This window comes from Macrobrachium rosenbergii, chromosome 47 (assembly GCF_040412425.1).
Source record: "Macrobrachium rosenbergii isolate ZJJX-2024 chromosome 47, ASM4041242v1, whole genome shotgun sequence".
Taxonomy (NCBI): Eukaryota; Metazoa; Arthropoda; class Malacostraca; order Decapoda; family Palaemonidae; genus Macrobrachium; species Macrobrachium rosenbergii.
In genome coordinates, this window is record NC_089787.1 from 5,683,868 (window position 1) to 5,699,606 (window position 15,739).

The 15,739-nt window shown below is 43.9% G+C and overlaps 2 protein-coding genes across 3 annotated transcripts in view; both read left to right on the plus strand.

Moving 5' to 3' along the window:
- LOC136830540 (gastrula zinc finger protein XlCGF57.1-like) overlaps positions 1 to 14,086 on the plus strand; it is a 67,422-nt gene extending 53,336 nt beyond the window's left edge. For both annotated transcript variants that reach the window (XM_067090054.1, XM_067090055.1), the window contains one exon: positions 9,154 to 14,086. In XM_067090054.1, the coding sequence (XP_066946155.1) occupies positions 10,020 to 11,540 (1,521 nt within the window). In that variant the 5' untranslated portion in view covers positions 9,154 to 10,019 and the 3' untranslated portion in view covers positions 11,541 to 14,086. The remainder of the gene's footprint in view (positions 1 to 9,153) is intronic.
- LOC136830840 (uncharacterized) lies at positions 13,267 to 15,539 on the plus strand. The gene is made up of 2 exons (XM_067090819.1): positions 13,267 to 13,270; positions 14,203 to 15,539. The coding sequence occupies exons 1-2, from the start codon at positions 13,267 to 13,269 to the stop codon at positions 15,537 to 15,539; spliced, it is 1,341 nt and encodes a 446-aa protein (XP_066946920.1).
- The last annotated feature ends 200 nt before the right edge of the window (positions 15,540 to 15,739 follow it).

The following is a 15,739-nucleotide window of genomic DNA, read 5'->3' on the forward strand; positions in this document are numbered from 1 at the left end:
AGAACCAGCCCTAATGGGTGCTGAGGGTAATGGCAGAACCGCAAGCCTCCGAGTGGGTAGGGTCTGCCGGCCCCCTCGGCTAGGAGCAGGCAGTGAGGGATCCCTGCCCCCAACCCCTTGTAGTATTGATAAATTTAATGTTGATAATGTTAGTCAGGATCAAGATCTAGGTGTGGTAAGGGAGGATAGGCTTGGGTTACGTAGTGAGGAGAAGGTATTAAGGGTGCAGTCGTTCTCCTGGATGGATTCTGGTTTTGGGTTTGAGTGGTTTTTGTGCTCTGGCAAGAGTTTCTCCTTCACTGCTTCTTTTCAGTCTGGCTTAGTCTCAAGTCAGTGTTTCAGTTCTGGTGGTGCAGAATCCTTCTGCCCTAGCTCTTAACTCACTTCCAACTGTTTCTGAATCTTCTACTGTAGTTTCCCCCTTCTCTGTGTTTTCTACTCCTCCATCTAGTAAGGCGGATCCTGGTGTGTCCTTTCGGCTTCTAAAAGTAGTTTGTGGGACCTGCAATTGGATGTGGCGAAATAAAAGGTGGATTTGCTGGGTCTTTCGGCGGGTACAGACCTATGGTGAGAGGTTATTTTTTGAATGGTTTCTCTAACATTAGAGAGTATGTGGCACAGTAGTGTCCAGAATTCATATCGGATATGTTTCAGGATTACCAAGGTGGGGCAGATTCGGTGTACCTTCTGTCCTTTCGTGCTAAGTTTTCTTCTGGGTTATCTGTCGCTTCATTCCTGCTCCCACATTCTCTGTTGCTCCTTTTTCAGTCTCCTCTTCAGTCTCTTCCTCTTCTGTAGATGTCTCTTCTCCTTCTTCGGCAAGTGTCAGGTTGCCATTCAACGAATTGGTTGAGGCAATCCTGTCTAAGTCTCTGGCGTCGTCTCGGATGGTAGGGACTTCTGTTAGGGAAGTAGGTGCTTGGAGGATGTGTTGCACAATCAGACCGAGTCTCTTGCGCGGTCTCTCTGGATGCTGTCAGATTTACTGTAATGGGGTTATAAAAGAGTGACGGCTATGTCCCTTTGGATCCGTGGCTGTTTGAAGCCTAATAAATTTATCTCGAGGGGTCCGGCTCACCAGGTGAATGCTTTGGCTTCGTCTACGACGTTTGGAGCAGAAAAATAAAAATTTCTATCTTGGTAATCTTCCCCCTCAGTATATGGACATTCATAAGAGGGATTGCTCAGAACACCTGAGCCTTAGCTAATATATATTGTTCAAGGATGATGAGGTAGCCAGTATGACGAACGTGGTTGCTTCTAACTCAGGTCTCCAGTGTCGGTAATTATGCAGCGTCGAGGGTACGGAATGTTGAGGTATCTAGACGATTGGTTGATCCTTGGAGAAGCCTCTTAGGGAGAATGTCTCTCTCTCTTTTAATTCCAGGGTCTCATCTCCGGATGCGCTCTTTTCAGGTATGTCTCAGGAATCGCTGGGACTTCTGAAGGAGAACGAAGTTATAGTCGGGAGCTATTCTTGCCTGTTGGATCGTCTGTGGTGGCTCAGACCACTCTCATAGCTCCTGTCTTGGCCGTCCTGATCGCGCCTGTTGCTACTCCTGGCCGTTCTTGTAGCTCCTGGTGTCCAGACCGCTCTCGTAGCTCCTACCTCGGTTGTCCTGATCGTGCCTGTTGCCACTCCTGGTGTTCGTGTCCTGGGCCACTTCTGTTGTGTTCCTGTCTAGCTGCCCTGGAGGTTTCGATGTTTCGTGTCCACCATCCTGTAGAAGATGTTGGAGTGGAGGTTAAGGAAGACACCCCTTGGGAGGTAGCTGCTGTCTTCTTCAGCTTTATCTTCAACTTCATCTTCTGCTACTTCTTCCCTTCTTCAGAGGTTCAAGGGGGTTCCAGGAAACTGGATAGGCCCCCATCGACCAAAGGAGAGGAAGGCTGCTTCTTCCCTCTATGAAGTCCTTAATTGGACATCTGGGGGCTGCCTCCTTCCGAGGAGGCAGTGGGTCTCTCGTTGGCTCTTCCCCGCCTTCGGGTTCGGGAACTGATTCGCTTACCATACTCCTGGGCTTTGTGTTTCGAGGCCATGGGAATGCAGACTTCGGTTTGCCCTCCTGTCACCAGTCTTAGGGGTTCTGCCTCTAAGACTGGTGTTGCTTCGGCGCTCGTTCACCAGCCACTCCGAGTGCTCGAGATTCCGTGGCATATCAAGTATCCCTAAACTGGAGAGTACTCTCCCCGTCCCAGTTCAGGAGCAGCGCGAGAGAAAGGGTTGAGTCACCCAGGTGTCTTGGCTCTTCCCGCCAGCACTACAAGCACTCCCTGAGCACTTACCAGTGCTCGATCGGGTTCCCAACCAGGTGTCTCGATCCCAATGGTTCGAATGCCTGGGAAAGCAGGGAAGAGGTTCCCTTCGAGAGTCCTGCAGGACTTTCAAGGAACTGCCTCTCTCCAGGGAAGCAATTTTTTCTCGTTGGCTCTTCCTGCCCTTGGGCGGGAACTGATTCTCATTCTCCTTTGGGGTCTTGCATTTTGGCGGCCTCAAGCACGTAGCTCATTGCCAGTCCTTAGAAGTCTGCATCTAAGACTGGTTCTATGTGTGGCCCTTTTCAGTTCCTTAGGGACCGAAAGGAGACTTCTTCCAATGATTGTTCTTTTGAGATACATGAGTCTCGTAGGGTGCTTGGGTTCCCCGATTCACAAGCGCTCACCTGACGAGAGGCACAGGACAAGAGAAGGTGCCGAGATACTCAGGTGTCTCGACACTACCTGCCAGCTGCTTCTATTGCATGGTCGGGTCCCATCCTCGTGTCCTGGACCTTAGGCTTCAAGCACACAGGATAGCAGACACAGAATTCCCCTTTAAACCTTTTTCCCGAGGGGCTTCGACCTCGAAGGGGTTTAGAGTTAGGGAAGTCGGCACTAGTTCATGGCAGACAAGTTCCAATCCTCCCAGCTTCTGATCGCATTTGCGTGATCAGCTCAGCTCGCTTATCTTCGGCTCAGCTTGCTCACCCTGCCCAACCCCTGATCGTGCTCACGTGACTGGCTCAGAGTGGCTTGGCTCGCCCCACTTGCCACCCAGTCCAGATTGCATTCACATGATCGGCTTGGCTCAGCTGGGCCCTGCTTGGTTCAACTGATTCAGGTTCTCGACACTGTTACAGTGAATTTTCTGCTCTTCCCAGGAAAGCACTTTTGCCATGGCACAAGCGCTCTTCTTCCCCCTGTGCTGCAGTCGTCACCTACGGTTGATTTTCACTCACGGTCTGCCTCTCCTGCTGGTCTTCCTGACAGGACAGGTTGGGGTGCTCTTCTCCTCACCTGTTCTCTTCTCCTCTCGGTTGTTCCAAGAGGTGTGAGACAGACAGAGAGAACTCCGATGAATTTATCTTTCTTCAGAGTTCGGCTCCCAGGATACTATTTTCAGGATAGGTCCCCGGATCATCTGGTAGTACAACCAGGTAGTCGAGGGTTTCTTGGCATCTGACAAGGTTCTCCCTCTGGGGAGAGAGGGGCGGGAGTTTCACGGGCTGGAAGCATCGAGGGCCCTCCTCTTCAAGCTGCAATCACCCTCGTTTCTCGGAGAACTTCGTGCCAATTTGCAAGGACTGCAACCCCACCTGTGAATAATCTTCACCACTTGTAGCCCTTACAGTTCTCGATGGGACCAGGAATTTCAGTGAGGCTATAGCAGTCCTTGTTTGCGAGAGCATTCTCAATCAGATGAATACCTTTTCTTTGGGCAGGGAGTTCATTCAGGTTGAGATACCAATCAAGCTCGTTTTCCCTCTTCTGCCTCAACAGAGTATGATTCTTCTTGCCGCAGAGGGACCTTGCTAAGTGCAGGTTGTTCTGACTCTGCTTCGTCCAGACTGGGATCTCTCACTGCTTCTCCTTGCTGTGAAGGGTATTCTCGTCCGCAACGAGATGCAGCGATCTTGAAGGACACTGCTTGGTTTCCTCCAGGCAGTCTCCTGATGGATCCACAATCCTTTACATTTTTAAGGCTTTCTCTCCTCAGATGCGACCATTCCTGGAGAAGACACTGCCTTGTGGAGACTGGTCCTGTTGGGGGGTGGGCCTTCCTACACAGCTCCAGGTGGCAACCTATGGGTATTTCTGGTGCTAAGTAAAAATTAAGTATACCTTAGTTTTACCAGACCACTGAGCTGATTAACAGCTCTCCTAGGGGTGGCCCGAAGGATTAGACTTATTTTACGTGGCTAAGAACCAATTGGTTACTTAACAACGGGACCTACAGCTTATTGTGGGATCCGAACCACATTATAGCGAGAAATGAATTTCCATCACCAGAAATAAATTCCTCTAATTCTTCATCAGGCGGCCGGGGAATCGAACTCTGGCCCAGCGAGTTCCAGTCCGCAGCTCTACCGACTCACCAACGAAGAGCTCTCTGGTGCTAAGAAGAAGGACTTTGTCCTAATTTGGATCTCCAGTTTTCGTAAGTCCCAAGTTGGCTGGACCCTTAGGAACGGACCTTTACATGGTTCTGCCTTTCTCTTTCAGAGATTTGCCAGATACTACGGTAGTCAAGGAACATGTCCGGGCACTGCCTTGTCCTCTGGACAATTGGCCCAACCTTAGGGTTAGGCCAGCACTTCTTCGACTCCTACGAAGTCCCAGGCTTCAGAGGGAGATCGTGGAAACACAGCCCTCTTCTTCCCTTCTGGGAAAGTGCGCATACTTGTGTCTCTTTCCACCCTCTTTTCCATTCGAGAGGAGGGCAGAAGGAAAGAGAGGAGGAAGTGTCATCTGTACAGGAGTTCTCCTACTGTAGATGCTAGGATGAAGTGATACTTGTCGAGTCTCTGGACTTGACAGAGACATTGCCGAGACCTGGTAGTGGACATCCTTCAGGAGAAGTATCTACTTCCCTTCGGGTCTCGGCAATTTTTTCATTGAACTTCCGTCCTGTCTCCTCTCCTGTGTTCCCGATTTGGGAAATGGCAACTCGGCTAGAGCTAGTCGTCTTCGGTATCCTGTCATCTTGCAGAAGCTTCCCCGCGGGTCAGCTTCGCCTTCATTCTCGTCATGGAGAATGAAGGAGGTCTGCTTCCAGTCCTCCATCCTTCTTTCCTCTTCGAAGGATGAGGAAGGATTTAGAGTAATGCTTGATTGACAGGAACCTTCGAATATGCTCGCATAATCTCCTCGCATCATGCGTCTGCTCTCGGATGCACCGATCAAGGAATAGGCGCACACTTTTAAGACTGTTGTCTTCAAGGTGTGCGACTGAGACGATAAGTACTTTTTCATCAATATCCTGAAACTTAAGGCAGCCTGTATGACCTTCCGAGAATTTCAAGATTGGGTTTGTGAGATTTAGGTGTCATTGAACAACAACACCACAGTAGTGGCATTCGTCAGTAAACAAAAGGGTATCGTTTTTCCTCCTGTTACCTCAGTTGACACTGCAGGTACAGGCAGTCCCTGGTTTACGACGGGTGTGGCTTGCGACATTCCGAGGTTACAATGCTTTTCAAATATATTCATCAGAAATTATTTCCCTGTTTACGACGCATGTTCCGGGGTTACGACACGTCATACACCAATTTGATGGAAGAAATATGGCTCCAAAATGGCAGAATAATAAAAAATTTTGAGGTTTTTTTTTATGAAAAACTCAATAAAAATGTAGTTTACATCGTTTTCAATACACCCAAAGCAGAAAAAGTAAGATTTCCTTAGGATTTTTGACGATTTTTGACGATTTTTTGGTTTACGACAATTTTCGGTTTACGATGCGGCATCAAAACGGAACTCCCGTTGTAAATCAGGGACTGCCTTACTCGAGTGCTCTATAGCACACTCAATAGTTCTGTCAGCCAGATACATTCCCAGAGGGGATGTATTGGCAGATGAGCTAGGACTTGGGTTTGAGTGACCGGGACAAGGTGCTCTCTCCACTCATTTCTGCATGGAGAGACTGCTCAACTGGGGGATCCCTATTGACTCTCTGTTTGCCTCCTGGCACAACAAAAGTCTGTAGGTTTTTCAGCTCCTTCATATCTGACCCAAGGGCTGCTACATTGAGGAATGCAGTCCGTATGGGAAAACATCAGTGTCTGCATCTTCCCTCTGTATTTATCTGATTCGCTAGGGGCTCAGCATTGCTCACCCTGAGTTATAGACGAATACTGGAAGACCTCGCCCTTCGCCCAACCTGTTAGCTCTGCTTCTAAGGCATTGAGAAGAATTCTCCCTGACCCAGCCTCCTGTGTCAGCTACACAAGAACAATTCATCAGGCAGTACATCCTTGTGTTTTCAAGACTAGAGACTATCCAGCTTCCCTTGCAAGCATAGGCTTTCTTGCCGAGCAGCAACGGATATACTGTAGATGGATATCTCTTGTTGTCCTATGCTGTACTGTTCCAGGGACTAGATCTGTCTTCGCTGGCTGGTATCGTTGACGGGACTTCTTCTTGGGTCAGAGTCGCTCTTCAGCAGGTTGCGGACTTACTTGTCTTCTCCGCCAAGGGTTGCTTCTGTCTGATTCAGTTGTGAAGGACGTAGGCCCCATGTGGCCTAGTCTTCCATCTTCTTCTTCTTCTTCTTTCGACCTTATTACAGGCAGTCCCCAGGTTATGACGCTTTTCAAATATATTCATCAGAAATTATTTCCCGGTTTATGACGCATGTTCCTGGGTTACGACACGTCGTACGCTGATCTGACATAAGAAATATGGCTCCAAAACGGCAGAATAATAAAAATTTGGAGGTTTTTTTGATGAAAAACTCAATAAAAATGCAGTTTACATCGTTTTCTATACACCCAAAGCATTAAAAGTAAGGTTTTCTTAGGATTTTTGACGATTTTTGAAAATTTTTTGGTTTACAACGATTTTCGGTTTGCGACACAGCGGGAAAACGGAACCCCCGTCGTAAACCGGGGACTGCCTGTCATCCCACTGTATAGCAGGGTCGGCCTAGTCTTCAATCTGAAAGTAGCCTTTTTCTCCTCAGTCGAGATTTAGCTATTAATGAGAAGCCTCTTCGGTCTTGCCGTCCCAGGCACCTGAGGTCCCTGGGTGGCATGTGACTCTTGTTTAGGGTTCCTGTCTCGTGCTTTGCATGCGCCCTTGCTAGAGCCGCCGACCTTGGCGTAGAAGTTGAACGATCTTCATGGACCTTCTTTGATGTGAGCCTACAGGGGAAGGGTGTCAATACCTCAACTCCTTCTTGGGTGTCATAGCGGACTCCAAATCCATTGGCCTCTTTTGCCAGGTTTGAGTCCTTCTTGATCCCATCCTCATTGGCCTTTGTAATCGATGATCCAGATCAATCGCTACTTTGTCCTGTTAGGGTGCTGCGGTACTTTCCAAAAAGGCTCAACATCCCTAACCTGGATGTCGTCAACGTTTTTGCTAGTACTGTCTCTCTCAAAAAAGAAGTGTCTAAAGACACATCTTTCTCCTGGCTTCATGAAGCAATCAAAAGGATGTACTCTGCAGCTGGCAATGACGACACCTGTACACTCCGCTTGAGAGCTTACGAAGTCAATGGCTTGGTCCATCCCATACATTCCAGAAGATTCTGTAGGTCTGGAAGCAAGATGTGGTCTCATAAGACCACACTCTTGTCTTTCTCCTTTGGTCTTTGCCCACAGGCCCTTGGAACCTTTTTTCCTTGGTCCTGTGGCGGCTGCTCAACAAGTTCTGCTTTCTAACCCGGCTCTTTTAAGAGGACAGGTAGCATCTCGTGTAAGGTGTTGGTTCTGGAAGTGAGAAGGATTCTGAGAGTGACTGGCCTCTCCTCCTCCTTCCTCATCCTCCTACGTCTCTTCCTTCAGGCTGGAATGGGACTCAAACTGACACCTTGCTGGAACTGGCATTTGATGCAGTAAGAATACACTTTGAGCACCCATTCTGTTTTTTTATCCAGAATCATAGAAGCAATCCCACTCCTTCCTCTAGCAAAGGGAGGAAGGAGACTCTAGTAATAAGAAAAACCCTGTTTCGGGTCTTCCTTACTGCCTCTGACTCTTTAGATTCTTCCCAGCCTATTTCATATGAGTTATGATTCCTCACTTATTCGAAAAGGTCCAGATGTCTGACATTTGATCTTGCAGTCCTTACACTCCGATCAATATGTCAGATGTGTGATACTCCTCCTCACTCTTTCAACCAGGAGGGGTAACCCAGGTGTGCAGAACTCCAGTCAGTTCAAGAGACTCACTCAGATTCCTCCCTCCAACTAGTGAGTCTTTCTGATGTAAAGGACCGATGGTTTATATATCATGTAGGAATAAATCACAATTCTTAAAAGTAAATTGTATTTTTCCTAACTATACAAACCTAAGGTCCTTTACATTACATTTGACCTTACATTTTCATGCCCACCTCATGCCACCCCTCAATCTGAAACCTGGGCTGAAAGGCAAACTGGAATGTTTACATCTGGGCAGGCCGGTATTCCCACCTACCTGAGGGTAGTTACTGCCTAACCACCTTGCTCAAGAGCTTAACGGCCGTTTTCAGCTTCACTGTAAGGAATTCCTAATGTAAAGGACCTCAGGTTTGTATAGTTAGGAAAAATACAATTTACTTTTAAAAATTGAAAAATACAATTTACTTTTAAAAATTGTGATGTTTAGAACAACTTTCTTTTTGACTTTGTGACCTATCAGATGAGCTTACACTGTTTCCAATAGTAGTTTGTTGTACAGCTTGGATGAAAACTACTGAAGTCTGGGCCATAGATCTATTCCGGGAATTTTGAACTAACATTTTGGTGTAAGGGTTATGAGGCCAGGTATCTTTAACATCAGACCATCTTTAACTTATCCTACCCAAGGAACTAAACCCACAGATTTCCAGACTTTTCTCTGGGACCTGTGGTGCCAGCTCCATTTGCACAGTAAAACATCTCACTGAGAGTACTCATAGACCATAAAACTGGGATCAGATAATAGAATGGCTAGCTTCTATCTATTCTTCCTTTGTACTCCCTCTGTGGAGTGAGTGAGGTATATTTTTCCCCCCATATTGTAGTTAACCATCCGTTACCAAGTTCATTCATTATCCCCAGATCATGCTGAAAGATATCCTTATATAAAAGACTGATTTGCATACCTAGGAAAAATAAAAGTTACCAAAATATTTCATATACTGTATATAAATTTTCTTTAAATATTTACATGATTTTCTGCAATAACACTTTGTATTGTTTTATTTCAGACTTTACCTCCCCAAGCAAATCAGTCAGCAGTTTCTGACATCAAGACTGGAAATTTCTGAAAGTTCAGCTATATTTGTGACAACAGTACATGTTAATGCAAGTACCAATACCTGTTGAATTCACTGAGGCAGCAAATTAGTGTACTACAACTTTAATGCTTATGAAAAAAATCAAATCTGTTTTGCATATTGGATTTATGGCATCAGGAATGAAGAGAGTTCATACTTCCAGAAAATTTTGTTATTGTAGTTAATTTACTGTGCATGGTATAAGGTACTTATTTTTGGACTTTTGTGTGTTAAGTTTTCCCTATGAGCAATGTAGCTTGTCATTCTTGCATATTACTCTATATTCATTGAAGAAGATCAAGCATTTGATTTTGTGTAGTTTGTGTGTCAATGTGAAGGAACATTTTGGGGAAATTTCAAGGCGTTGGAAATCTTTCAGTAGAAAGCCTTTGTAAGGATAGGTGCCTTCATAAGGAAGAACTCCGTTACAAGGTAGCATCCCCTTTTGTGAGAAATTTAGAATGGGACATCTGAAACTATTGAGATCATTAAAAATTACTATACATAAAAAACACAAAAATAAGAAAACTAAGGCCTCTTTTAAACATACAAGCATTGCATTAACAATGCTACAAGGATGACTGTTCCATAGTGTTGAAAATGAAAGGAATTGAAAAATTTTCACATTGGATAGTGTGAGAAAGTGTAACCTTAACCAAAGTTTTATGCTGCTGCTTTGCAGAGCAAGTAGCATGCTCATTAATTCTTGGCAAATGAAAATGCAGACCTTAACTTGAAACTTGTAGTGCATGGAAAGTACTAAAAACCACTAAAATATTGAAAGAAAGAAGGCAAAAATGAATTCAAAACCATCATTAGAATCTGTTGTGAAAAGTGAAATTAAAATTGAAGATCAGTTATCACTACCTTTAGTTAACCTTGAAAATTACAATTTGGGTAGATGTAGGGAGGTCAGTAATGATAGATCTTTGACTTTGGGTCCATTCATAGAAGTGAATACACAACCAGAAGTATGCTATGAGTCTGATGAAGATCAGAATGTTAAATTTAGCTTAAACTCTTCCCTAAAATCTTTCTTGAAAAGTGAATTTGATGATCCATTATCACTTCCACCTGTCAGTCATGAAAACATTAGTTTATCTGGCTGTAGTGAAGGCAGTAATGATAGGTCTTTACCTTTGGGTTCATTTATAGAAATCAAGACAGAGCCCAAGTTATACAGTGAGTCTGATGAAAGCTATTTGAAACATTCAAGTGAAGTTAGTTCAGGCATGAGTTTAGAAGAGTCATTAACTTACAAAAAGGAAATCAATAAAAAGGGTGCCAAACATTTGAGATGTTCGGAATGTGGCAAAGGGTTTTCTCAAAAAAATAAGCTCACAATTCATATGAGAACTCATACTGGAGAGAAACCATTTACATGTATAGAGTGTGGTAGAGCATTTGCTCACAATACCAGTCTCATTAATCATATTAAGGCTATTCATACAGTGGAAAAACCATTCACATGCGAGGAATGTGGGAAGGGATTTTGTATAAAAGGTAGGCTCAAACTTCATATGAGGATGCACACTGGAGAAAGGCCATTCAAGTGTACAGTGTGTGGAAAAGCATTTGCACGGAAAACTAATCTCATTAGTCATATGGCTATTCATGGAGCGGAAAAGCAGTTTATTTGTGGAGAATGTGGGAAAGCATTTTCTCAGAAGAATGTGCTGAAGATACATACCAGGATTCACACTGGAGAAAAACCATTTAAGTGCACTGAATGTGGAAAAGCATTTTCCAGGAAAAAAGGTCTCATAATTCATACAAGGTTTCACACTGGGGAAAAGCCATTCAGGTGCAAAGAGTGCGGGAGAGCATTTTCCCATGAAAGTAGTCTCTTGAGTCATGGTATGGCCATTCACTCTTCAGAGAAGCCATTCACATGTGGGGAATGTGGGAAAGCCTTTTCTGATAAAAGTTCTCTCAAAATTCATATGAGAATTCACACTGGAGAGAAGCCATTCATATGCACTGAATGTGGGAAAGCATTTTCCCGGAAAAATCGTCTCACCAGTCATATGAGGACTCACACAGGGGAGGATCCATTCCAGTGTGAGGTATGTGGGAAAATATTTTCTCAAAAAAGTCGAATAACTATTCATATGAGGATTCATACTGGAGAAAAGCCATTCAGTTGCAGTGAATGTGGGAAATCCTTTTCTGAAAAGAATGCTCTCAGAATTCACATGAGAGTTCACACTGGAGAACGGCCATTCACATGCAGAGAATGTGGGAAATCCTTTTGTGATAAAAGTACCCTTAACACTCATTTGAAAATTCATACTAGAACAGCCAGTCAGATACACTGAATGTTGGTACAGTATGGATTTTCTTAAAAATATTCTCTGACTTTATATAAGGTTATTTGTTGAGAAGCCATTTATATACAGTGAATGTTTGGAAGTATTTTCTCATAAACTTAGTCACAAAAAATAGAAATAGTGACACAAAAAGCCAGTAAGAAAGTCAATAAAGCATAATTGTAGGGAAATAATTTTTCAAAGCAGATGAGGATTATTAGTTGATATAAGGCATTCACACAAAAATTACTAGAGAAAACCATCATTTCATTGCGTTGATTTACATTTATAAATCAGTACATTTTGTAACAATATGTGAGAATCCGGACAGGATAAAAGCAAGCTTTCAGTGAAGTATTTTGTAAAAATCAGAATGAAATAGTTAATCCTTTCTCAGTGTTAAAAAAGATCTGAAAATATACTGCTCAAATATTATGGGAACTGATGTAGGACATTTACATGAAGCTTTTTACTTGAGGTGTTGGGAGTCAAGAAGGTAATGTTTTATAATTACAGTATACCTTTCTGAAAACACTTCTGAGAGCACAAATAATTGTAGCCTGAAGCCCATAAACCTAGTCTCCCACATGATGTGCAAAAATATGAAGTGAGAAAGGAAAGCAGCTTCACAGATTCTGAAATCTCATATTAGGCAAGGCTAAGACTAAAAAAACACAAAAAATACTAAAAATATTTCTGGTTTGGGAACCTGTTTAACAAGTCTTATTTGATCAGACCAATTCAAGAATCCAGATGACCAAATAGGGACATGAAAACCTTGTATGAGTCTCTCTCTCTCTCTCTCTCTCTCTCTCTCTCTCTCTCTCTCTCTCTCTCTCTCTCTCTCTCTCTCTCTCTCTCATTCCTTTTGTACTTGCATTGCAAAATGGTATTAGCAAGTCATCAAAGTCATACAGTGTGAACATTGGAAGTATCTTGCTAGCAAAAAAAAAAAAAAAAACTCTTTGTCAAAAATGCTAATCATCTTGAAGAAATTGTTTGCCACCAAGTGACATAGTTCAGCCGTTTCCCAAATACATATTGCTCCTAAATAGGATGCAATCCTGGTTCTCCATAGTTCCATTAAGTTCTGTATTAAGAACTCAGGATGGTGTCACACTGGAAAATTCTTCCATGTTAGCTTTCAGAAACTCAGTCATTCAGCCAGCAAGTCCATTCTTTTTTCCAGCAACCTTGATGGCCCAGTTGGCAAGGTATCTAAAGAGTGTCAGGGGTCATTCATTATTCTATCCTTACAGATTACATAGGTAATGGTAGAAAGTATAGTTTTGAAAAGATACTTCCATTCCACTTAGACCAAAATTTACACTGCTAACACCTTTTTGTTGTGTCTCAGTTCCTTGCTGACCAGTGTCTGAAAATAACACAGCTTTTGTTTTGATAGGTAGAGTATACAAAGGTTTTATTATGGCCTTGTTAGTCATGTTTAATTAAGTGAAGGTTCAGTTTATTGGAAGTGTCAATCCTCCTATGTCAGAGAAGTAAAATGTATTTTTCTTGTTATCTTGTGGCAGCCAGGTATGAGGTTAATCTCTAGCATATATATATTTTCGTCTTATATTATAGTCCTCATGCCATTCATTACAGACTGTTGTCACTCATGTCAGTCTTAGGCCAACCTTACCATCTTTGGCCAGTGCATCTCAGGGATAGACCAAACCAATACTGTTGGAGCAAAACTTGTAACCTAGAGTTTGGTTGATCCTATTTCATGATGTGTTAGTAACAAGACCAATTTAGTATTGTGCTTTTAGTTACCTGATAGTGCCATGCCAGTTTAAATACCCTTTTAAAAGTTCCTTGTGAGCAACAGAAGTAAGGGACAGGACATTGCAATGTTGCACAATATCCTAGAGATCAAACAAATATACATATGATCACTGCCCAAGCCCAAGAGGAGCAGGAAGTGGCTACTGATGACTCCCCCCCCCCAACCCTCCACCTTCATCCCTAGCACCTTGCTACATATGTCTATCAATCCATGTGCAGGGCTTGAACTTGAGACCACTACACTATCAAGTCCAGGCAGAATCACTTAACTACTTTGACCCTCAGTTTGGCTCTAAGGAAGCAGATAGGTTTTACACAATTACTAATTTGTAATTCTGTAAAGGAAATTTTATCTGTTGGAGGTATGAACCATGGTCTTACATTGAATCTGTCCTCTTCCATCTCCAATTGGTTACAAAATGCATCTTTGTGAATGTAAAGTCAGACTGCATTTTGAGTACCAATTATGGTATGTGCCTTCAAAGTAATGAAATTGCAGCATTGACTGGGACTGTGTGAATCCAAAGTTTTGGAAATGATGGGCTTTTTCTCCCATTTATTCTCTGATTCCAGTGATGATAAACCCTGCTGATATTTTCTGTTATAGTCTTGTTACAGACATAAATTTGAGAAAACTTACATTTTTTATTACTTTCTTAAGTAAAATAGGTAATGGTTAATATGATGCTCCATGACTTTAAGGTTGTATTTTAAACTTGTAAATAAACTGTATTTTAAACTTGTAAATAAACTTTAATAACTTTGTTCATATTTAATTTATATTATTCCTTTCACCTTTCCATTTTGATATGTGCTTTCTGAAGAGATTTTTACATTTCATAATTCACAGTACTATTTAATACTATATTCAAACTTGAAGACCTGGACCAGGAAGAGGATGGAACATCGAACAACACCCTCCAAGGGCAAGGGCACCGCAATGACATCATCGAGTGCCTACATCACTTGGAGGAGAAAGATGCAGAAAAAAAGATGAGAACTATCACCAAGAAGCTGATTGAGGGCAAGCTACGTCTCCCGCAAGAAAAAGAGGGATATATAAATCTCATAACCTATACTCTGATTCCCGAAGAAGATGAAATCCTGAAGATGGGCATTAATTGCCACTGCTTCACCCAGCAGAGGCCCCTGGACAAGAGCCTTGAGATCGAATCTCTCACAGATAATAGCCAAGGACAAGAGGACCTTGGCAACCTCCAAACGACGGACGCCCTTCAACCCCTCCTGTTGTCTGAGGCCCTTACCGACCAGGGCGACTACAAGAGTAATGTCATCGACTGGTGCCTGAGGGAGGCGGCCAAGCAGTTGAGGGAAAAGGAAGACATCACCGTTCGTAGGGCCGACAAGACTGCTGCTTTTGTCCTCATAAACACTGAAGACTACCATCGGAAGTTGGACGATATCCTGGCAGATAGCACCAAGTTTCGAAGAATCGCTAATAACCCTGTCAACAAGATCAGGTGGGAGGCGAACAGGATCATAGAGACAGTCAATGCCACCTCTCATGCCCTTCTCCTACCACCAATCACGGGAGACTGTGACCTGGGGTACATATACGGGAATGTCAAAACGCACAAGCGAGGTAACCCCCTGCACCTCATCATCAGTCAGATTCCTGCCCTGACATACCAGTTGGCTAAGAGGCTCAATGCCATCCTAACCCCTTACATCCAGGGCAGCCACAGCCTGAAATCGTCAGCAGAGTTCCTGGAGGCCTTAAGAGTGGTGCCCCCTGGAGGATGTATTTGTCCGATGGATGTGGAGTGCCTCTTCACCAGCGTCCCAATCAATGAGACCATCCAGATGATCTTGGACCGTGTGTTTAGGGACCCCACCACCCCATCTCTGAACATCCCCGAGCATGCCCTCTGCGCCTCCCTAGAAATATGTACCGAAAAGGCCCTTTTCTCCAACCATTGTGTCCATATGTACACCCAGATCGACGGGGTGGCAGTGGGTTCTCCCCTTGGAGTCCTCTTCACCAATTTCTATATGGGCACTGTGGAGCATAGGGTGTTTGAAGACATAGACCAGCCAAGGATGTGCTTGCGCTACATCGACGACACCTTTGTCAGCGCCAATTCGCAAGAAGAGATCGAGAACCAGTGGCGAGCTTTCCACAACCATAGCTGCCTCAGTTTCACCATCGAACATAGCCAAAACTGCTGCCTCCCCTTCCTTGACGTCCTTGTGTAGCAGGGAGAGGCCTCTTTCTCTATGAAGGTCTACATGAAGCGGACGAACCTTGGCATGGTGTATGAATGGGGTGAGTGAGTACCCCGAGAGGTATAAGTGCTCCACCATCAGCGCCTACATCAGTGGGGCCCTCTCGCACTGCTGCTACTGGAATGACACACTTGAAGAAATGGAATGTGTAGCCCAGACCCTCATCAACA